The sequence below is a fragment of the Alternaria viburni genome (assembly GCF_023758015.1).
Source record: "Alternaria viburni strain BMP 2772 chromosome Unknown scaffold_7, whole genome shotgun sequence".
NCBI classification, from domain to species: Eukaryota; Fungi; Ascomycota; class Dothideomycetes; order Pleosporales; family Pleosporaceae; genus Alternaria; species Alternaria viburni.
The window spans coordinates 716,814-740,768 of NW_026055776.1; the positions used below are offsets into that span (position 1 = coordinate 716,814).

At 53.1% G+C, this 23,955-nt stretch overlaps 5 protein-coding genes across 5 annotated transcripts; 4 read left to right on the forward strand and 1 right to left on the reverse strand.

The window, feature by feature from the left end:
- Positions 1-1,034: 1,034 nt before the first annotated feature.
- J4E79_004205 (uncharacterized protein) lies at positions 1,035-10,814 on the reverse strand (the record flags this gene model as incomplete). The annotated part of the gene is made up of 1 exon (XM_049353093.1): positions 1,035-10,814. One exon carries the CDS (start codon positions 10,812-10,814, stop codon positions 1,035-1,037), a length of 9,780 nt encoding a protein of 3,259 aa, XP_049212472.1.
- A 483-nt stretch (positions 10,815-11,297) lies between these two features.
- J4E79_004206 (uncharacterized protein) lies at positions 11,298-13,572 on the forward strand (the record flags this gene model as incomplete). The annotated part of the gene is made up of 6 exons (XM_049353094.1): positions 11,298-11,431; positions 11,482-11,499; positions 11,549-11,602; positions 11,650-12,775; positions 12,824-13,230; positions 13,284-13,572. The coding sequence occupies 6 exons, from the start codon at positions 11,298-11,300 to the stop codon at positions 13,570-13,572; spliced, it is 2,028 nt and encodes a 675-aa protein (XP_049212473.1).
- A 2,212-nt stretch (positions 13,573-15,784) lies between these two features.
- J4E79_004207 (uncharacterized protein) lies at positions 15,785-17,227 on the forward strand (the record flags this gene model as incomplete). Its single annotated transcript, XM_049353095.1, has 1 exon — positions 15,785-17,227. The coding sequence occupies one exon, from the start codon at positions 15,785-15,787 to the stop codon at positions 17,225-17,227; it is 1,443 nt and encodes a 480-aa protein (XP_049212474.1).
- A 1,145-nt stretch (positions 17,228-18,372) lies between these two features.
- J4E79_004208 (uncharacterized protein) lies at positions 18,373-20,114 on the forward strand (the record flags this gene model as incomplete). Its single annotated transcript, XM_049353096.1, has 3 exons — positions 18,373-19,352; positions 19,546-19,871; positions 19,930-20,114. 3 exons carry the CDS (start codon positions 18,373-18,375, stop codon positions 20,112-20,114), a joined length of 1,491 nt encoding a protein of 496 aa, XP_049212475.1.
- Positions 20,115-21,344: 1,230 nt separating this feature from the next.
- Positions 21,345-23,564, forward strand: J4E79_004209 (uncharacterized protein; the record flags this gene model as incomplete). The annotated part of the gene is made up of 4 exons (XM_049353097.1): positions 21,345-22,386; positions 22,520-22,948; positions 23,005-23,048; positions 23,241-23,564. 4 exons carry the CDS (start codon positions 21,345-21,347, stop codon positions 23,562-23,564), a joined length of 1,839 nt encoding a protein of 612 aa, XP_049212476.1.
- Between the last annotated feature and the right edge of the window lie 391 nt (positions 23,565-23,955).

Sequence of the window (23,955 nt, forward strand, 5' to 3'; positions counted from 1 at the left end):
GTGTGCGCGGTAGTGGCGAGTCAAGTGTGGTGAATTGCGCTATCAGAAACCTCATCAATGAACTTGGCAACAGCGAGATGGTTTGTCGTATATTCCGCGTTATGGCAACGACCCGTAGATATGGTAGAGGTCGTTGGGCGTGTCATGAGCTCCTTCTGTACCAGGACAGCTAATCATGACGAGCAGCGTTTCATCGACCGTTTGCCGAGCTTTGCCGAGCGTGCTGTTCTTTGGTCTCGGACATCAAGAGCCGACAGAGGTGGAAGCCAGTTGCGCATGAGGTTTCTCTGATTAGTCCTAAATGAGGTGCGTCACGCAGCGGGATTCCAAACAACCTCTTCGAAATGAGGCTGACGTGGACGTGGCTAAGGGGGTGTCAACAAAAGACACAGGGTGTGATCTTGTAGCTCGGGTGCGACTCAGCCCGCTGTTCGAGACGAGAAGAGGCTTCAAGTTTGGCTCCTGGGCAAATGCACTGGCATTCCATGCTGTGCTCCATTTGGTACCGCCAGATCCGCCGCTGGGTAGCACAAGATCCGTAAATTCCACACTGGAAGATGGTATTTCATTAGCATAGCTCACGCAGAACCTGTGTGGATTGTGGCTGTCAGAGTATTCTCAAAGTCTTGTCATCTGGATAATGTAGGGATGAGAAGGTTGAGAGACTGTCGAGGGATTTTCGAGGAAAGAGGTGGTGGCTGGTGGATCAAGGTTTTGTTGATGGCTTGGCGGCCTAGCGTCTGACGTCACCACGCGACGCGACGCGATTGCCTCTTCGCGAAGGCTTTCGCGGAGGCGGGAGAGCTAAACATGCTACGTGCAACAGCCGGAAGGACATCAAATGACAAGATCATCTTACATATTAAAATCATGCCGAATACTTATACAGCAGAACACACTTTTACAAAACGCCAAATACCCAATGCACCAAGCCCAGGTCTCTAACTCCGACAAAAGCACATCTGACATATATACATCCCAATACTATTCACATCCGCCTCTCATGTTTCCTCTTTTCACTCCTAGTCTTGCATTCAACTGCTCCCCAAAATCCTCTCATAAGCCTCCTCCACCTCCCTCGCAACCTCCAACAGCGTAACGATGACAATCTGATGCGTGACGTTCGGCAAGCGATCCCGATGCAACCCAATCCACTCCAACGGCGGCGTCGCTTCACCCATATCCCGCAACTGTGGTGTCTCGATTAACGGCGGCTCGAGCGGCGTATACTCGTAGCGTGACTGTGGCACATTCACCACCGCTGTGATCTTCTCTTGGCCGTCTGGTGACACGGAGGGGGCGCGGGGCCGGTTCGAAGGCATGGCGGTTGTTTTGTCTGAAGCAGTGGAGGGAGAATCAGATGCGGGCGCGTTGGGGTCGTCTTGCAGCGTTTGAGATGTGCTGATTTTGATGTTGGACTCAGGGAGGGGTTTGCCGAGGCGGGAGGCGAGGGTGCGGGAGTGGTTTGACCACATAGTACGGATGTAGGAGATGCGCGAGTAGTTCCAGCCGACATCTACCTTGCCCTCTAGGGAACTGCGGAAGAGGTAGTCGATGTGTGTTCCCTTGGGTACTTGCCAAGTGTGCATTGTAGCGATGACTTTGGGTACGCGTAGGATGGTGCCGCCGCGGGCAGAGCTGACACTCGCGGACACGTCTTCAACGGTGAGTTCGGTCACGGGTTTGCTCTTCTTTGGTGTGGGTACCGAAGCCAGTGCGACAGAAAGTTGGCCCAGCGTCATCCCAAGACTGGAGTGAATCTTGGTCTTCTTTTCCAGTGCGACGGCAAAGCGCGCTTGCATGTCACCAGCTTCGAGCATTAAGACCTGATTGTCTATGAAGGTTGATGGGAAGACCCCAAACCTGATTGACCGCAACGTGACCACAACATCGGTATGTAGTGAGATTGGTGCTTTGAAACTGTCTTCGTCGGGCTTCGCGATGAGCTGGCTGTTTGATCCTGATCGTTCAAAAGGCTCCGGTACTGATGATTTGCGACGAAGGAATTTTTCGATATCCCTGAGAGACTGCTTGTATGCTTGTTGGTTCTCTTGAATCAGCCGTTCAATCGCTTGCCATAGCGCAAGACCCTGTGCGGCACTCGTAGCATGACAAAAGACGTGTACTTTGCCACCATCGAGTATAGCCACCAACCGATCTTGTACATCTTCACCCTCTGGGCGAACATTGTACATCAGGAAGCCGAACTCCGCAATATCCGCCATAACGAAAGCTTGGAAGTCGAACCCAGTCCGGACGCGTAGCTGACGGAAAGCTACTGATGCTTGGATGAGTGGTGTCTGACGAGTGTCCGCCTCTTGTAAAGGCCATCCAATCGACGTACGTACTTTGATCTCATGCAGCTCAATGAAGCCACTAGTGCGGCCTGTACTCTCTATGCCAATCTTTTCCACTCCGACACAAAGGTTCTGTTCGGATGTGGTGGTCTTCTTGGACGACGCCCACAGGTTGTGGATGTGAAGCCATGACTTTCCGATAGATTGGCCCAGATCTAGGTCGACCTTCACATCTGCGATGGCTACATTGGCGTTCCAAGGGAATGCAGTGGCGGCAGCAACTTGCTGATAGCGTTGAATAAGGTACTCTTGTGGCTCCGAGTTGGCGCTAGGTGACGTGGGCTTAGAAGCTCGGCGAATTTCCGGTGGCACCCAGATCTCTCGGAACAACAGGAAGTCTTGCAGTTGACGAGCATTGATTTGCAGAGCCGTCGGGTTGATTTTGAGGATAGCTGATATGCCACTAGTACCGCTGAGATGCTTGCTGTTCATCAATGATAATACGATCGATTCCACGTCCAAGCTGAACGTCGACTCCCGGGAGTAGACATGCTGCACAGTTGTTACAAGCTTTTCGAACGTAGCTGACGCAGCGAAGAAGTGACCGTGCTCCTGAGATTTCACACTATTGACGGTAATGTAAATGTCCTCAACTTTGGCGATTGCCGTGACACGAGCGATGGGTTGACAGCTGAGACTAAACTCCTGCTTGCATATTCGAAGTCCCAGGTTCAGTCTGGTTCTGCCCAAGATGGTCGTTGGGTCCGCGGTGATGATGTTATCTTCTTCAAGTAGCTTAGCCGTCGGCTTAGACTGATCTTGGGGTTGTTGAGGCGATTCGTCCGCATCCTCATCTTTTTCGCGGACTACGGCTTTGATGCTATCCGATATGTCAATAATGATGGGTACGACAGTCGGTAGTAACGTATTGGTCGATCCATCAACACGAAGCTCGGCGTTGAGAGAAGGATCACTTCCGTCATCCATATACTCGACGCGTACGGCCACGCCCGGCGCGCGTAAGGCCAGACTGCTCTTCGACTCGTCACCAACGAACTGGCTATAACGTCCCTTTTGCTGAGCTCGGCCGGAAGCACCTTGAACCGGCGCTGCATCGCTCCCGTGAATGTGCACGACAGCTCCGGCAAAGTTGATGTCGGCGGTTAGAGATGCAAGGCGTTTGTTCCCAAAAGGATTTTTCCGCTGCGCACCGGTAGTTGTCGGAGTCATACTCCAGTTTGCAGAAGCTTTCCGGAACTTCTTACCAGCGAGGGCAATAGACCGTTCAATCACATTACCTGGCAAGACGAAATGCGAATCGAGCTGGAGGTCAAGCGATTTACCAGCAGCAAAGAATGCCAGCTTGCGCGTGTCTTTGGTGGATGCATATGCTACGTTGAACACCATCTTCGGTAACAACGCAGAGTTGAGCGATCGCACCTTTTTATTTGCCGATACTGGTACCATCTGCAACCGCATATCTTCGATCATCAAGCGTGCGGCATCATCTTTCTGCGTTGAAAGATCAATCTTTCCAAAAGAAAGCACAAGATCGTGGATCTCATTCCTTGGGAAAGGCGCCACAGAGTTCCCGACAATCCAGCTAACCTGTAGGTCCAGTAGTTCCAAAGCGTACGTTGATGTGAAAAGAACTCCAGAACTGATGCTGTCAGAGTCTTGATGCGCATCGCGCTTGACGCTACGGTTGCGTCGATGAGAGATTCTGCTCTTTGTATGTCGGAGGCGACGCAGATACTTCTTCTCCTTGGAGAGGTCCAGGTCCTTGATCTTGTCTTGAAGATGATTCATCACATCCACGACCGCTGACGCTGTGTCCGCGAAAACATTGACCTCCAGCCCTGAGCTTCGCAGGCGGTAGACCCTGCGGGCAGGTTCAGAGTCTTTCTCTGTAGTGGCCTGGAAAACCGCGCCGAACGTAAGATTGCCGCATTGGCGGAAGGAAGTCGCGTCTTTCAGATTCATGTCAATAGTGACTTCATGAATTCGAACCACAGCTTCTGGGTACAACAAGATGCTCTGATCCAGGTCAATATTCGTAGCCCTTAACTGCACCGTGGACAGTCGGAATGCAAGATTGGCTGTTGGTGAGTCTGGGTGTTGACCAGGAGCGCTAGCTGAAATGTGCATACCATGCAAGGTCATTTGCACACTGAACAAAATGTCCCGGGACGAGGTCGGAGCTTTGACTACTGGCGATTCCACTGAGGCCGGGAACAGCTCCTCAATGTGTGTCTTTAGCACACCAACATCGTCCTGAACCGCCTGAAACATGTGCGACATCTCTGGCTTGTTGACAGTCGCGATAAAGGACTGTATTTCTGAAGCCTGGACGTGTACCATCTCGACGATACCAGACGCCAATACTTTTGTCTCATGCTTAGTTTGCGTTATAGATACTCTTCCATTGAGAGGAGGCAGCTCAAGCGAGCTGATGACATGAGAGCCGTCTTTTGAGGTGCTGTAGAGCCGATGGAAATTGGCTTCGAGATCGTAATCGACACGCAAAGTGACATGTTTGCCAAGAGTCGGAATGACAGCTATACGCCCAGAAGACCCTGTTATCGACCAGCCGAGTGGCTGGAGCACAGCAAGCTCGATCTGGTATGCGTCCATGAACAGCGCAAGCGAGATGTTGGGCAACTCGGTGGCAGGCTTGCGAGGCTCATCGTTGTCCGAGGTCTTGCTCATGACTTGTTGTATGATTGAGGACTGTCGATGGAAGTACGCAACCTCGTCTTTTAGTACATTATCGGCTACTTCGATGAGACCCAGAACATCCTCTTGCACCTTCACGACGATCCTGCGGCTTGCAGCTGCCACCTTGATCTCATTGGTCAGTTCGCTCTCATCTCCAGATTCTACCATAGCGAAGTAGATGCTTGGTCGTTCGAATTGTGTCTTGGCCAAAAGCCGGGAGTGGGAAGATAGTTCGCCGACAGCGTCATCCACATCCAGATGAGCTGATATAATCTCGCCATGTCCCGATGCTCTGCTGTCGGCGTCAAGGAACGAGAATCGCATGCTGCTGCCCGTGTTGATGCTTCGAAGATTGATAGTGTCTAGCGTGATCTGAACTTTGTCGGTCGCAAATACTACTTGGAGATCATGATCGAACGTCGGCTTCGAATTGTGCCCTGATGGCGGACCAATGGGCTTTGTCTTCTCGGCTGCCCTCAGATTTTCCTTTTGGAACAATTCAAGTAAGGACTCTGCCAATTCACAAATTTCCCACTGAACATGTAGAGACATCTCTCCGGAGCTGATTTGGACGATGGTGGATTTCTTCGGGATGCTGGCGTCTACCAGCATAAGCCCAGCAGGTTCTGTCGGAGGTAGCAAGACGACGTTCAGGGTCAACAAGCCTAACGACACCTCGCTTTGTCTTGGCCCGGGGTCAATGATGAATTTGATCTCAGCGGACCTGATGTCGACATGTACGGGTGCAGAATCGGGAGTCGGAAGTGGATCCTCAAGATGGCCAAAGAGTGATCTCATTGCGAGACTCTTCTTCACATGCGCCAAATCCCACGTGCGCCACTGATCCCACATCGCGATGATCTTCTGCTCCGCATCCTCGGGACATGCCACATCAGACTGTGAGCAGTCACCGAGGATAGCATCCTTTTCCGATTGCGGAAGACATTGCCAGGTGTATCGAAAACGGGAGATGATCTTCCATGAGTCATGACTGCGCAGATGGTCCCTAGCAGCTCGCAGGGCGTACGACGCCTTGGTGAGGAAAGCAGGATCCGGATGTTGGTCTTGTACGCTTGTGAGGTACCAGGCCAGATAGCGCAGTCGACCTTGCTGTCTTTGCTCGACCTCAGTAAATCTTGTCACCAGTTTCTCCGATAACAGCGTTGTACGATGGATGAGTGCGGCCAAGTACTCAACCTTTTTGCTTGCAACGGCGTTCTCCAAAGACCGAAAAGAAATATTTACCGACGTTTCCTTGCTTTGCATCATCCACAGTAAAACATCCCTGATTTCAGCCTGTACAGCAACTGCTCCACCGTCGCCATGAACGTCGCGTTCGGTCACTGACAGGCCAAGCGAACCGAGAGTGGAATGCAATGAAAGAGAGTTCTCGCCAGCTCGCTCTCCCGGAAACTTCTTGATCCTTGCCGCCAAAGTCAACTTGTTGAGAATGAGATCGTACTGGTCCTGCCCGGTCTCATTCATGGAGTGTGATTGGAATGTGTGTTGGAAACGAACGTGTGTGAAAGGGATGCGGACATTGAACTCCACAGAACTGCCCTTCCCCTCTAGTCGGTTGCGATTCTCGAGAATTTTGGTCATCACATCTACCTGAAACTCGTCCAACATATCCTCAGGACGTTTCGGCTGGAGTAGTTCGATCAAACTCGATACACATGTAACGAACTCTGGTGTACAAAAGACGCGTATGCCTGGCTCCGCGCTAATGAGTATGCTGCTATGTGTGAAGCTCTCATCCAAATGCTTTGTCGACACATCATTGAAGACAACGTCATCCGCATCCCGAGCATAATTGATGGGAGGTATGGCAGGGAAGGTCGGAACATTCGACAAATCCGGCTCGACCCGATCGAAGGTAAAGTGAGGTACAGCCAGGCTGCTGGAGTATGCAACGGAAGATGGCACCCAGCCTGGTTTGGCATGTTCATCCTCCTTGAAAGGTGAGTAAGATCGATACCTGGCCCCTGCTGGGTTTGGTGATCCACTGAGCAGGGTTCGACTTTCACTGCTAGCCGCAGTCTTGTTGGCTGTCTTGTGTCTGACCGCGGATCGGATGCTGCTGGCGATCGACTTTGAGGATGATGAGCGCTTGCTAGTCGCACGCAGCCGTGCTGCCTTGGACGATGAAGCATTTGAGGATTGTTTGGATGACGTGAAAGAGCTGGTATGATGAGGTGGTTGGAAGAGGAAGATAGGATGAGGCACATCAGGATATTGCATTGCTGGTGTGCGCACATACTGATGATTGGCATCGTCTTGATACGAGGAAGAACCGCGTTCGTCAGTAAGCAGAAACCGAGTTCGATTCGTCCGCTTGTCGTGCATTCGTATGTGAGCCTGCTGTTGCGCGCGCTCCTCCGAGAAGTCCAACTTCCGCGTCAGCAGATTTAGCGACAAGGCAGTTTGAAGATAAGCCTGCGTCGTGACCGCTTCTTTTTCCTTGGGTCGCGCCCTGTGATGCGCCACGGACTTGGATGGGACAGCTGTGATCGTAAAGTCTGGTATTGAAACACTGAGTCGCTGCGAGAACGTACTTCCAGCAAGGTCATTGAAGTCGAGACTGATGGGGCTCGTTTTGAACAGCAGTGCTTCTTGTGCGATGTGTGCACAGATACTCACCTCATCGGTCCTCAGTCTGAGGTACGTCGCATCGTGAATCACCGGGACTTCAGTGAGAGGCAGAGTGTTTTCATCGTCGTCGAGAGTGAAAGCAAATGAGCGTGCTGCTCCTGCCGCAGTTTCAATAAACTCGGATGTGCAATCTCCCGATATCCTGCCTACATCAAAGTCCCAGCTACACACATAGGTCGGCTCAATTGGAGGGAGACCAAAAAGTCGATGTCCAAAAATGACAGTAGAGTCAACAAAGAGCTCCGTAGGACCACTTGTGAATTCGTTGGGTATCTCGGTGTCTGGTACCAACCCCCCAAGAGAGACGCTGATGGGACTGAAGTTGACCATCAGATCCATGTAGTAGTTGGTAAATCTGAGGTCTGCTGAAACAAATGGAAGGTCGGCTCGAATGCCACGCCCCGCTGCATACAGATTGGCTGGTAGTAGTGCACATGATTCATCGGCGGAAATACAAAGGATTACGTCCAGGTCGTTAGAAAGCTTGGCTGGTTGGGCGTCCGGCTGGGCTCCATCTGCAGCTAGGCTTGCACTTGGTAGCCCCTGGAATTCTTCCAGTGTCTTGAAATGCATGTCGTCGCCGAAATAGTTGTCTTTGATCTTCATAAAATGATGTATGAGCCAACCGTACAGTTCAAGACTGAGTTTATGACCTTGAATGTCCATGAAGAGCCTGTCGGTGTGCATCGTTGATGTTTCGTTCATCAAGGTATGACTACCGGTCAAAGTAAGTCCGCCTAAGTGAGCCACCTTCGGCGACTGTAGAAAAGTGCGCAATGTGTTCTTCTGCGGCATCAGAACCTCGAGACCCAAATTCTGGCCCTTGACATCGAACTTGATCACACTTTCAAGTGGCCGGAACTTGTCTAGAGGTATGAACACTTCTCCCTGTAAGTTTTGGCCCGACAGGATGACGAAGTTGTTGTCTTCTAGATCAGATGGGTTGTTTATTATGTTAGCGTCGTTTGTGTTGAGGTACAACTTGAAGTTGGAAAAGTCGACGTTGAGTAAGTACTGGAAAGGTACAAAAAGAAAGTAATCGGGTGGCGGTCCAGAGCCCCAATCAGCTACGAGGTCCATGATAAGGAACATATGATCTCTCAGCAGGAACAGTTCCAGGTCTTGACACTTGATGTTGAACAACCATTTTCGCAAAGTGTTCCACCCAAGAGGATTTGAGAGGTCACAGTCAAGAGCGATGGGACCGGAACGCCACAGAAGACCATGATTGACGCTGGATGAGATCTCTGTGCTTGCGATATCGACATCGACCTTGCTCTGGTATCCTTGCTTCGAGGCGTACATGTCCATGACATAATTGACAGTGGATTGCTCGGCTATCTTGACATCGATCCACGCAAACGGACGGACGTTCTGTGCACCACCAGCATCCCGACGCTTCCCTCTCCTGATGCGAGACTTGGCCTTGCCCTTGTTCTTATCAGCGCCAGACTTGTCGTGTGTGGCTAGTGTGTGGGCTTTCCCTTTCCACTTCCAGTCCTTGGAAGGCTCGCGGATTGGTATGCGTAGTACCGTATCTTTCTCGATACAGAGGTAAAGTTTGAACACGGTTTGAACACGGAGCTCACCGGCCTTCAAAGGCGTTGCGGGAACAGCGTCAACCCGCGAGCCAGGAAAGAACATATTCTGGAAGATTCCGCGATGGCGATCCGCCCAGGGTCCGTAGTTGATAGTGCCACCAAATATCTGTATGTCCATGCCATAATCAGGGGGTATGCTTCCGTTGATGTCGTAGGGGCGAGCAGGATCGATTTGTGTGCTTTGATCGATATCGCTCTGAACCGGGCCAGGGACATCCCAATAGAAGGAGACGTTGACACAAGGGCAGTCGGCGATCAATGATGTCTTAGCATATTCGATGCCGTCCCATTCGCCGTGACCATCGTTGGTAGTATCGTCCAGGTACCTTGCCAGACCCTTCCAGCGCTCGCGACCAGGGAAGTGCCATTGTGAGTTCAAAGGCGGGTTGTTAGCAGTGCCTGACCGGGTGTGCGTGTGGATAGAATCTGAGTCGCGGGAAAAGAGACCGGCCCAGGTAGGAATCCTCTTCAGCCATCGCCAATGTCGCCTATGCCTTGCTTCCTTTTCGATAATGGAGTCCTCCGGAACACCCCCTGCTGCTTCCTGTTTATACTGCACAGCGGACTCGAGTTGTCCAATCTTGTAGTCGGGGTTGGGCTTCATGTGCACGACGGGATGGGTGACCTGGAAGTTGAACAGCTGCTGGTACACATCCAGTGGCCCACAGGTGGACGCATCAAGAGTGCCGGTAGCTTTCTCAAACTGCGCGGTTATGACGGCCAGCGTGTGCTCGTTCCCGACCACGATGGCGCCCTTGACAATGTCGACATGGACGGGAAGGAGCCGGAGGAAGGCGGGAATGTCGGCTTTTTTGGGGCTTGACGAGGTCGATCTACCCGTGTCGGCTCGTTTGACATTCTTGTCATTGTCGGTGTTGTGTGGCTTCCTTAGCTTGACGTGGTGGTGGCGCTCTTCCTTCTCCGTCTTTTCATAGTCCGCCACTGATCCTTCGGGCGATTTCGCATCCTGGGCAGCGGCCTTTGCCTTCTTCTCAACTGCATCGATGATACCGTCGTATGCGGGGCTCCGGTTGTACATGAAGGCTTCGATCCCTGAAATCTTGATAGAGAAGCGACATGGTAGCTCCTTCCGCGTCTGCTTGCCTCCCTTCTCGGCCTTGTCTAGATTCCCGCTCCGACTTCCAGAACGGCTCCTCGGGGTGCTTGGTGTGCGTTCGCTATCGGCCTCGGAGGCAGGGTCGCCATCGGTGTATACACCTGCATCTTTGACCCGGCGCAGCCAGTAGTTCCAGGTGATGTATCCGCCATGCACCAGTATCGTCTCGTTGTGGCCATGGTACCGTATGTCCTTGAAGAAGATGCGACCGCCCAGTAAGGAGATCTGCAGCGAGGTGATGTCGATGTAGGCGTCGAAGGTGCGCCAGGTGTAGGCGCGTATGCCGTAGGAGACGAGCGTGGCGAAGAGGCGGTTGAAGTAGAAGAGGAAGAAGATGGTAAGGATGCCGCAGATGAGCAGCTCAACCAGGAAGACCCAGTTGAAGCCGTCGCGCGGGTCCAGAGGCTCCGCGACGATTCTTCCCGCCATGACTGCAGCGCGTTGTGTGTAGGAGGGTGAGTGTCTTCATGGCTCGAGGGGGAAGTCGCGCATTGTTGTGGACGAGCTGTGAGGAAGGAGCGCCCGGTCGCTATGGCGCATTCACGCGTCGTCTTGATACCTCGAGACGGGTAGGGCGACAATGGCGTGGAAATGTTGGAGCATGTCCTAGGGACGACGGCGCTACTGGGCTAGGGCCGATTGAGGTTCGAGGCGCGCCCGGCAGCTGGCAGGATGCGCGTCATGGGCGTGTTGCAGGGAAGCGAGCTTGGGCCTGTGCTGCCTCTCCGCAAACCTACCACACTGTGGAGGGCAAACGTGCACAAGACCACCCGCTCGACGCCCGGCGCAAGTCGACAGCACACACCATGGCCGCGCTGCATCGCTAATACCACCACCTGTCCCTCTAGCAACGACCGACCGAGGACTGCGACTTCAGCTCATTCCTGTTCCCTCGCTGGCCCACGCCTCATCATGGCTTTAGGCACCCTCCCACCCGACTTCGCGGCCGCCGACTTCTCGTCTGGCGGCACCGGCGCCCGGTTTGCACGTGCGATTATCATCGTGGCCGGCGTATGCGCTCTGGTCGCGAGTCTGGTCACTTTTGTGTAGGCAGTAGAGCTTCCATCTTGCATGACCCGAACTGACGTAGCTGTAGTGCTGTCTGGTTACAGACGTGAGGAACACCTCCACCTACCGATAGACATGTGTTAAACCATTCATAGGAAGAACTACCGCAAGCCGGTGCTACAGCGATATGTCGTCCGCATCCTCCTCATGTGAGCTCTCTCTCCAGCTGTCGTGTGCCATCGCTCACGTTATCAAGGGTCCCCATCTACGCAGGCGCATCGTGGGCCAGTTTAGTGTCGACCATAGCCGCGTCCTACGTAGAGCCCTTCAGAGATGTCTATGAGGCCTTCACCATCTACACCTTCCTTCAGCTGCTCATCAACTTCATCGGCGGCGAACGCGCCCTCATCATCCTCATGACCGGCCGCGCACCCGTCTCCCACCCATGGCCTCTCAACCTCGTCTGCTCCAAGATCGACATATCCGACCCGCATACCTTCCTCGCCATCAAGCGCGGCATTCTGCAATACACATGGGTCAAACCGCTACTGTCCGTGGCCACCATCATCATGAAGGCTACCGGCACATACAAGGAAGGATACATAGGCCTGACGTCCGGCTACTTCTGGAGTGGCATGATCTACAACGTCAGCATCACCATCAGTCTGTACGCCCTTGCCATGTTCTGGGTGTGCATGTCTACCGATCTCAAGCCCTTCCGGCCTATGCCCAAGTTCCTGTGCATCAAAGGTATCATCTTCGCCTCATACTGGCAAGGCTTCTTCTTATCCATTCTCGTCTTCCTGGGCGCCATTCCAGACGATGTGCCGGGCTACAGCCCTGATAATCTTGCCGCTGCAGTACAGGATGCTCTCATCTGTTTCGAGATGCCACTGTTTGCACTGGCTCATTGGTATGCCTTCTCTTGGCACGACTACGCCGACGATACCATATCGGCCGCCCGCTTGCCCGTCAAATATGCCCTGCGCGACGCCTTCGGTCCCCTGGATCTCATCCAAGACACCAAGGAAACCTTTGCCGGCAATCACTACGAATATCGCTACTTCGATGCGCGCGACAACGTGCTGGCACACGAGGAGTCATCATCGCGTGCTGCACGCATGGCCGAAGGCATGAGATACGAGCGAGGAGGCAAGGGCAAGTACTGGATCCCCAAGCCTGGACAAGCATCGGAGCATGAACCACTCCTTAACAAGGTCACATCGAGCCGCGCTAGAGCCATGAGTCCAGGGCCACACAAGGCTCTCAAAGGCGAAGGTGCCAAGTACGGTACACCCGACGTGGTCGAAGAGCCCAATCTGGACGCCGAGGAAGAGCGCTTATATGATAACGCACGTACGCTGGAGTTCGGAGACTGGAACGTAAGTATACACCCTTCTGCAATAGTGTCTCGTCTGACCCAACTGCAGTACCCCGTCATCGAAGCCCACCGTCCATCTCGTGAAGACCGCATGTACGCCGATCCCAACATTCTGACCGCATCGACCAACCGAAACCTACTGCAACCCACCAAGGAGAACAAGCGCAGGAGGAAGAGCCAAATTCAGGATCTACAAGAATCTGTAGACAAGGGTAAACAACGCGACCAATCGAGCACTGGAGAGTCATCCCGCTCAAAGTCCCCACATTCCAAGTCGCGTGCGCCCTTTGGCAACCTTCTCCGTCAGAAGTCTTCTTCGTCCAGCTCAGCGAAATCGGACAAGAGCCAGCTCGTGGATCTCGTTGTCGAAGATCATCAGGCAGAAGAAGTCGACCGCGTTAGAGCGCGTAAGGAAGGTGGTCCAGGATGGAACGAGGTTCCTTCCAAGCACTTTGTGTAGGTCTCCCCTCCATACTCGAGTCCAAATAGGAGACTAACCATATCTGTAGTAAAACATACGAGCCAGGCGAGGAAGAAGAGGTTCGAGAAGGCTTCAACCCCGATGAGCCTGAGCCGCAGAATCCAGAAGCTGAGCACAACCTGAACTATGCGTTCACCGAGAACCAAAGCGAAGAGGAACAGCGGAAACACGACATCAAGCCGCACATTGTTAGCGAGGCCAATCACTGGGAAACGCGCGATGTCAGCAACCAGAAGACCAGTGAAGAGGCCGAGGATCATCCGAGTCCGTCCTACGGCAGTTTCAGAGAAGAGCGCAACGCTTGGAATGCCGACTGATGACGCGATCCCGATCCCGATCCCGATCCCGATCTCAAGGAGGCACTCATTGTCAGACTTTGGGCCATTGATCTGTTTTATACCCAAGCTTATGCCACATATTACACCTTGCGATATCTTTTTCCTGCGGCGTTAGAATGTCAGCGATATCCTTGTTCGTTTAGCATAACTACGGCGAAATTCATCTACTATACATCTGCCTAAGAAGTGCAAAGTACGGTCCGTTGTGCATTGTGCATTCGTTTCCGCTGTCATCTAAATCATGCGGCCAATGAACCAAGCCCGATAAAAACCTTCACCCCAAACGGGATATAGGTGGAGATTTGCCCTTCCGCTTCTGTGGAATGGGTACAAATCAGGACGAGACGAGCTTTTTTCATAAGGCCTCCAAGACTCTCAATGCACTGGCACCGGTGAAGATGAATAGACTCTCCTCACTGTCGCCTCTGGAGTCCATTTCCTGTCTATGATTGGATGAGTTGACTGTTGATTTCTTGCGTGCTTGTTTCATGAATTATGCATCTCACCAATTGCAAACTACCCGCTAGCATGAAGGTTTATACCAGAGATCGTGAGTAGATGACTGATTCGCTGTCGCACGTCCTGGGATGCATGCCGGTGCGGGAGCGAACTTGGCGAGAGCCTCAGCAACCGATGGGGCAAGCGCACGCGTGATTTGCACCTTCCACCAGACCCCAGGCATCATGGACCCATCAACTCAACACTACCCTCATATATCGGAAATCCATTTGTGCGCGTCTCAAACAATGACGCTCGTTGCGATGCGCATGTTTCAAACGTCGCAGATAAAAGCCAGTGTTCCAAGGCATCCCCGCCATGTCGCGGTGATCTGCCCAAGGACGCGACAGCTGTGCGCATGCTCGAACATGGCGATATGAAGTAACAGCCCTGATGCCAACGAAAAGGGACCCAGCGCGCCACATGCCGACAAGGCCTCTGGCAGTTTCAAGCCGCAAGCGCTATTGCCTCGTCACTGGTCCACGTTACTGCGAGTCTCCGCTCTGCCTCGAGCGCTTACTCTATTTTCCTAGCCAATCACACCCGGCACCCTACCATTTCGCCTCAATGCGCGCAAGCCTCTACACGAGCTAGCTGGTGAAGTTGACAACCTCCATGGTAGGGATGCGCTGCCATTGGGCGCGTACAGAATGGTCAGGGACAGGCCTCATCTATAACATGCGAGCCACTGTCGTCCTGTGAAGTGCGAGTGGTTCGCTGTTCCTGACGGCCAGACCTCCAGGATTTGCGCATTCTAGAAGCGAACCATCCGTTGCAGGACAACACATTCGTCGACAGGCTGCGACTTTATCCGAATGGTTCGCGCAGTCAGCCTTTCCTCTCTCATCCTTACCTTTTCCTCCAACCTTCTTCTACTACTCTCTTCTAGTATCTGTTAGTCTTTGCTTTTGCCTGCTTCAGGCACCACGCTCTCTGTCACGCTTCTTGTTCGACTGCTTTTGATCATTTTGATGATGGGTTATTAGCTGTACTGGTCTACAGCGTGAAAAGAAGATGAATTACGGGAATATGCAAGAGAAGGAACCCAGGTCCCCATGGCTGGCCATCAAGTTTGGATGCTGTGCATCGAAAGAGGATTTTGTGGACGACGGGAGAAATGCGCTCAGGGCTGCTGGTAAGTTCGATTCCTTCTTCCACTCTCCATCCTCACAACTATCTCTTCACTTTGCGCTCTCTTTTCTGCGGTCGTCTCTACAGATTCCTGCCTCGATCACAGCAGTCTGCTGTCCGTTGGTTCCCAATTCCAACGTTCTTGTTGAGATGCACCATGCCACTCGCTTACGCTCTCCTTAATCTGCTTGATGCACGACTATACCCGGGCGATGCTCCAACAGACATCCAATATGTTGGAGCCGCATAAGGCAATCCCGATCGATCCAACATAACGCTAACATCTGGATGCATAGGGGAGACTGATATGCGCATATGCTACGAGCAACCGCGTCCCGTACCCCAACCTTGCGCGGAGCCAACACTTCAACGCCCATCGACAAGCCAGTCGGTTAGCCGTCACGTCTCGCAATGGGTTTCCAACAGTCGCGAGTACGCTACACGTGCTTCGTCTCGTGCAAGCATCTCGACCCTTGCGCGACCAAGGCGTTCCCATTCAAGGCCTAGCATCAGCCGCCCAACTAACTTTCGGCACTTCGATGGTCTTGACGATCTACCTTCCATGCTCGATGATGCTTCCGTGCCTACTCGTCGTCGTCGTAGCTTCCGTCCGCTTGAGCTATCCATCTACCTTCCTGACGGTTGCGGCCATCTGTCTCCACTGCCTGACTTCGACGGTGAGGATGCATGGGCTAGCCTACCATCGCACCTGGAGCGTCCTGCTGAAGCCCATGTCCGCGTAAGAGACTCACGTACGAGCTCAGTATCTTCAAACCCTTCTGCCTCATCATTCGTCATCCAACGTAAACCAGTTGGCGGGCCGTCGCGAAGGAGCAGTATCCAGAGCCAGAAGAGCACCGCCACCCATGAGAGGAGGCTCTCGGGAACTACCATGGGTACTATGGCCACGCCCACCCTTGCATACTTGCCAGGGAACTCGCCGATTGCCGTTGACCAGATGCTCGAGAAGCCCACCATCCAGCGATCGCGCACATCCGGCACTTTGTCACCTGCTCGTGTGCTTTCACGTCTTCCATCGCCGTCGCGCAACCGTGCCAATACTGCACCAGCTTCTCGCCCTGGCAGTCTTCGCCGTACAAAAACCGACGTTGATGATGCCATCCGCGAACTGAACACCATAATCGAGGAGCGCCGTGCCAGCGCCTACCGCTCGCACGCCCACTCACCCGCACTCATCAACCGTCCTCCACCCTCTCCGTCTCACCACGTACCTTACATTGCGCCGTCCATGCGTATGCATGTCCGCTCTGAGACTCTCTCAGATATCGGCTCTGCATTCTCAGCTCCTCTGGGCTTCAAGCCCCTCGCCACCACCCCAGAAGCTTCCGCGCCCCGACGAGCAACGATGGGCCTTACACTCTCCCCACCATCCTTTGCTCACACCGGCCCCTTGACCTCGAATCCCATCACGCCGCCTCCACCCGCTACACCCACCACACCCATCGCCCGCTTAGGAGCCTGGCTCAAGCGCTCCACCTCCACCCTAGCCTCGAGCTCGCGACCCGCGACGCCAAAAACAGCAGACTCCTTCTACCAATGCTCGCCCTACCCTGCCCTCCCCACCTCGACCTCCCGCCCCTCAACATCCGGCTCCCGCACTCTACACAACCGACAAGAAAGCCAAGAAAGTAACGGCACAGCTACCGTAACGCTCTTCTCTACTACATCCTACGCCTCCACGCGCTCCACCTCGCCCACACCGACGACCCACTCGCTTGCTTCCACAGTTGCCACTTGCTCGCCACCACGGAAGCTTAGGCGCGTTCCTGCTCCCCTGACGCTCGTCAAGGAAAAGGAGATTGCGGCTGAGGCTGGTCTCTTGAGTGCGACAACAAGGAAGAGCGGTGTCATGAATGTGAAGCCGCCTATGAGTCCTAACTTTGATCTGCTCAAGGGTATGGAGATTAGTGCTAAGGACGTTGGCGTTAATGGCAGGGCAAGTGCGATGGTCATGAGTCCAGGGGCTGTTGGTGTTGCCTTCTAAACATCTCTTACTAGTTCTAGCTTTTGTAGGTTTACGGGTCTATGAGGTATGGCCAGGGGAGTTGTATGTCTTGGTCTGGCAACGGAAAACAGGAACCGGGACCGCACATGTAGGACTTTGGACTCGGCTTTTCTGGGATGGACTTTCGGATGGGTACTCTTGATGTTGTCATGTCGTTTTTGATATCCACTTTCTTCTTCTTCTAGCGACTCGGGCATATACCCTCCGTTTCACTCTCCTGTTGCAAGCTGTCTCGCTTGTACGGAGAGGCGGATGCCTGGGCGTGTATTCTTAGCTTCTTATAATTTATAGCCTTTTGCTCTCTATTCTGCTGTTTCTATACCGTAATTGCTGAAGTGACTTCCCTTGCAGCTTCCAGTGTTGTGGCTTACTCGTGTATGGGGCATCTGAAAGGAGAGGACGCTAAACCCTTTAGGGCGCAGTATCACCAGAGGCGGTCATGATCTGTGTCTCATTCCACAACGGATAAATTAGGGTAGGAGCATACATCATCTTCGAAACTGCCTATTCATCAACATGTAGTAGTCCCTGGAGTGTAGGAGCTACCAAGATTACGCAATCTTGGGAGGAGCGATCAGATGCATTTGCCATCACGAGGGCACTAGGGGTGGCTGGAAGTTGTGTCGCATTTTACAAAAAGATGTGAGTAGAAATATGCATTGTCTTGCATGATGCCTATTTGCATAGACGTAACAGCGTGTGTGCAGCAGCTTAGGGATGCGACACGAATAATAGCCACTCCTAGTGCGGATGTACTTGTGAGCGTCGCGGAATGAAATAATCTACGATGTGAAGGCATCTGAACGTGGTCTACCTCCGCGCCTGCCACGTAGCGTACGAGGCACTATATTCCACGCGAGCATCGTGATTGCTCCATCCTCACTTAAGCAAGAGCTTTAACCCGCGAGCTCTTTCACCTTCAATATATTGATTTGTTTACTCTCACATTGATGTCTTTTCAACAGCGCTGTTGCATTAGTAAGTGAGCGCCCGGCGAGAAAAGCTGAATACTGACCTGGCGAGATCATTAGTCTTCCTCACTCGCCTTTCGAACACAGTATCGACTCCAGATGTATCCCCCAAGGCGTATCAATACTCATATCAGCACGATCCACACTCTCGATATGAACAATGATGTTGATATGCCTTCTTCTGACATCGATGACTCGAACGCGGATCTATACGCGATGGACCTTCCTTTATCGCTCGCCGGTGAACTGGCCGCACAGCAGACCACAGTTCGTTGCGCAAATGTCAGCGGTTCAACAGAATCGGAGCACTTAGAACTTCAAGTTACTGCAGAGCCTCCGCCCAGTCCTCCTTTCTTCAAACCAGCATCCTGGAACGCGATCGATGCCGTCAACGCGGAATACCATGCCAATATGCAGCAGGAGATGCAGGAGATGCAGCAGGAGATAGCCGCACAAGAGCTTCGCGCTGTGAAGCGTCGTCTAGACCTGCGACATAACATCGCTCGCACCGCCAAAAAGAAGATTTTCGATTCTGAGCCGCTCGTTGTACCCAGCTCCTGGTCGATGTCGGGAGTTCCCCTAAAGAGCTTGGTCAAGCATCCTTTTTTGCTTGAGGAGTACCTGGAAGGCGAGCACTTTTCCCGCGAGGCAATCAGAATTCGAAGGGAATACTTTGAAATCAAAGACTGTGGCTCACCGGAGATCAGGCGTCTCGCTGCCATGGAAGCAGACTACAGAGAAAGCCAGGCGTCACGATCGTTGCTTGATCTCCTGCTAGAGGCCATTCAACATGCAACGCAAAAGCTCATCTTGGAGCTTACAGAAGGCGATAAGACTACGAAGAGACCTGTCTTGGATCTATGCCGTCGCCTGGTCGCTCATTCGACCCACACAGATGATGATGGTGAGCTCATTCAGGTCGTGGAAGCGATCAATGATATCGAACGAGGACATATGCAGTTGCAATACGATAACGTTTTGGAACGGTCCAAGGAAACTTCGTCAACGTCTTCGATACCTCATGCAGTCGCTCCACCAGACTCACCACCGCCTCATCACATCTGTCTTCCAGCAGAGCCAGCGTCGTCGCCACCACCGGTTGAGACATCCCCGCCCAAGGAATCGAGTCGGCTGTGTGTAATGTTCCAAGAGAATTTGGCATTGCTCAGTTCAGGTCAGCGATATGCAATCCAGCCCTTCAGACCAGCATACTAACTCCGTGCTACCAGGTAAATGGAGAATGCCAGGAAAGAGCCAATCAAAACCCTCGCCTAATTCACGCAAGCCACTGAGTAGTCAGTCTTTACGAGGTAGAAGTCACCACAGAGCCACCGACATAGGCCATTTGACACATCCCATCGTCATGATGGCCCTCGAACAGCCGCCTGTAGCTTCAAGGCCCGCCGACCTCAATCCCGCTCCTCACACCATAATCCGCCCTGCGGCTTCGAGACCGACGCCTATCAGGCCGGAAGCGACGCTATCACCGAAGTCTTCGCTCGCAAATACTAGCAAGAAACGTCGGGCAAGCCAGGAACTGGCTGCTACAAGCGATTGCGAAACAAACCCGACCAAACGACCCAACAGGAGTGAGCGTGACGGAAACGCCCACTCCGCGCAAGTCGAAAGTCGCGATGCCAATGTCGAAATAGGTGTGTCTATGTTTCACAAGTCTTCTCCAGTACGTCGCCCTGCTAATCAATTCAACAGGTAACACAGCGCGACCGACGTGTCCTACTCCGAGCCCCCAGATGCAAGCAGCGCTTGCAGAGGCATGCAGGAAGAGGGATGAGCGACAATCGAACCAATGGCAACTTGTGATTTACAAGCGCGATGAGTATGTCTTCTGGAAGAAAGAGTGGAGAAGATTTGAAGATACTGACAATGAAGCGTAGACAGAACACTTTGGAAACTGGGCGGTGCTATTATTTTGGGCAGGGTTAGATATGATGCAGGCAGTGAGGTCGTGGTATTGCGCATTGTAAGGTCGTAAGAAGTCGGCGAGCATCGGTATCATTATTACCGCAATCAAGCTCGGAAAGCTGCTTTGCTTTCAACAGCGGTCTTGATGCTGCATAACTGTGGTTTTGCGTGTGTTGCGTCTCTTCCCTCGTCCCCATACATGTGTACTCCGTTGTTGAAATCGATGCACCATATTCAAAGGAAGAACTGAACCGAGCCCCATAGAGCCGACATTGACGTCGCGTCGCCTTCTTCTCATGTGTTCATGTTGATGTAGGCTCCAGCATGATGAAGCTTTTCCTTATATGAGGTGTATGAGCTGTAAAAGACGCAGTAGGAGTAGCGCACCTTCAGATAACGTAACAACCGCGTCGACACCGGTTGTATACCCACAAAGCCGTACATCCGCCATTTTCGCAAGCCGTCCAGATCAGTGCCCAGCCCACGTGCATCCCTCACATTCGCTCCCATCCTCTCATCATCCACGATCCATCGTCCATCGTCCACCCGCCTCTCATGTGTACTCCACCGCCACACCTCCCAAGCCGCTTCTCCTATACCACGCATAAAGACATCCATCGCGCCATCCTCACACGTGTCTTATCTCTCCCACCTGATTGACAGCCCTCCGCCACGCCTAGCGGATGTCGCCGCTCCAATCTCCCCAACCACGCGCTTTCGGACCAATCACCGTCCCACCTTCCCAAAGAAGCTACAGCCGCGGCCCGCGCCAAACCAGGGTCCAGCGCTGCACTCCGACCAACCAAACCACGCGCGTCGCTGCACGCGTCGAAAACACGCACAAGATGTCAAGAGAATCAGTGGTATTGCCAAGGGCTATCGGCGCTCGCGCATGGCCGGTGGCATGTTGTTCTCTGGCTGTGATAGGCAAGTTGCGAAGATGAGTTAGTCGAGCAAGAGGTGGGTTGGTGTTTAGTAACGGATGGGTCGGACGGCCAGCGGCGATAACTGTCAGGAACAGGTCAAGCGGAGTGTAGCGCGATCGTCATTGATAGACAGCAGCGGGACCGGGTTCTTGGAACGCGCTTTTTGACTTGGTAGCATGGTAGCATGGTAGCAATGCGGATTATAAGAAGATAGGACCGGAACCTCAATTATGGGATACGCTATTCCGGTTCATCCCTTCGTTTTTACTCTTCGTTATGGCGCCTTTGACGCGACTTCTCGCCCTTTCGGCCTCGGTGGCAGTTTCTACTGCGCTGACGATTGCGGAGATTAATGGGAACAAGTTTCTCTCGCCGTACAGAGATCAGACGGTTTCGAATGTTACCGGTGTTGTTACGGCAAAAGGACCTGATGGTCTTTGGTTGCGATCGACACAGCCTGACCGCGACGAGCGGACGTCCGAGTCTGTATACGTTTTTGGTCGCACGTTTGGTGCGAACTTGACGGTTGGCGATACTATTGTTGTGGGAGGAAAGGTGGTCGAGTACCGCTCGAACAAGGACTACATCTACCTGACTCAGCTCTCGACACCAGTATTGCAGGGGCGACTCAGCTCGGGTGCTGCCGTAAAGCCGCTGGTTATCGGAAAAGACACCCGCGACCCTCCGAATGAGCAATACAGCAGTCTGGATGGCGGAGATGTATTCGCTGTGCCAAACAACGTGTCGCAGATTAGCGTTGCGAACCCGGAGCTGCAGCCAAAGAAGTACGGTCTTGACTTCTGGGAGAGCTTGACCGGTGAATTGGTCACTGTCAAGAAGCCTACTGCGCTCACCAAGCCCAACCAGTACGGCGACACCTGGGTAGCTGGAGGCTGGAAGGTTTCTGGTCGCAATGACCGTGGTGGATTGACCTTGACCGACAAAGACGCCAACCCAGAGGCCATCGTTATCGGAACTCCTCTCGACGGAACCAAGAACCCCACTGGCACCAAGATGGGCGATTCAGTCGAGGAGATTACTGGTATCGTCAGCTACGCTTTTGGCTTCTACCGCATCCTCCCAACTACCGCTATCAAGGTCACTAAGAGCCAGACGCCTGTTCTTCCTCCGGCGACCAAGCTTGTATCGAGCGGCAAGTGCGATGGCATTACCTTTGGCGACTACAACGTCGAGAACCTTGCGCCTACATCTGACCACCACCCTGATCTTGCCAACCACATCGTGAACTACATGAAGAGCCCAGATATTCTCTTCATTCAGGAGGTACAAGACGACAATGGTCCCACCAACGACGCAGGTAAGTGCTACAGAAAGCTTTCACAGCGTTTCCGTCTTCCTTCACCGAATGTCGTACCCGGCGACGGGGCGCATACGAGCCGCACTCCTCTCCCGCGTCGCACGCATTGAACAGAATCGTCTGACATGTCTAGTCGTATCCGCAAACCTTACCCTCAGCACACTCACAGCTGCCATCTCAGCAGCCGGTGGCCCAAACTACACATTCACCGATATTGTGCCTGTTGACGATCAAGACGGTGGCCAGCCCGGTGGTAACATCCGCGTCGCCTACCTGTACAAGCCGAACTTGATTCGCCTCTACAAGCCCAACCCGGGCGGTCCGCTCGATGCCAACGAAGTGCTTGCTGGCCCGACATTGAAGTACAACCCTGGACGTATCGCACCGGCAAATGATGCCTGGACAGCGAGCCGAAAGCCGTTGGCTGCACAATGGGAGGTCATCGGAAAAGCCGGCGCGAAGAAGCCGAATGTGTTCTTCACGGTCAATGTGCACTTTGGCTCAAAGGGAGGATCAAGCAGTTTGCATGGAGATGCTCGACCACCAGTCAATGGTGGCGTAGGTGAGTTCATCAATCTGAGTAGATTCGTGCAACAGTCGTTAACGATATGCTTCTAGATGATCGTCTCGAACAGGCGCGTCTCACTGCAAATTTCGTCAAGGTACGTTGATATGTCGGTTGCGGCTCTATGCGGCAAGGCGGCGCGGAGAGGGGTGGCTGCAGCACGCTTCTCGTACCTCCGTCCCTCGGTGGTACCAAGAACGCCACGCTCGCACGAAGGGAATGCCTTTTCCTGCCCCTGAAGCTATGAAGTTGGAGTGTAGATGAGAGCACGGCTGACGTTGAATTGCAGGATATCCTTTCCAAGGACAAGAACGCCCGCGTCGTGACTGCAGGGGACTTTAACGAGTTTGCCTTTGTGCAACCCCTCGAAGAGTACACCAAGATCTCAGGGCTCAAGGATCTAGACGAGGTAGTCCGCGAGGACGAGCTCGAGCGCTACACCTATCTCTTCGACATGAACGCTCAGGAACTGGACCACATGTTCGTCTCGCCGTCCTTGGCCAAGAAGAGCAGGGCAGACTTTGAGCACATTCATGTTAATACATGGCCCGAGTATGATGCGCAAGTCAGCGACCACGACCCATCGGTAGCGAGACTGGACGTCTGCGCTTAGACGATGCGTTTCGATAGTTTGCTAGACGCGCATAGCCGATGTCCGCGTCTGATAATGCAGATATGTAAATATCAAGCGATAACCAGACCCTGATTCTAGATGCTCTCGCGTAATTGAAGATGAAAAAAGCAATCACTGTGTGTTGGAACTTGCCTTTCGTATACTGCCAGAAGGCATGTTGCATGTGTTGAGATGTCAGTACGCAGTATTGATACCATGTTTCATTGCGGCGTAGTTGGCCAATCTCTCTTCTACCACGTTTACGAAAAGACCAGAGAGCACGTTCCCGATGCTGACGGCTGCTTACAACAAGCTAGGGAGCCCTGTCGCAGGTGGGCGTATTTTGGCATGCATTCGACCTGTGCCGCAGCAACGCAACTAGATGATCGCG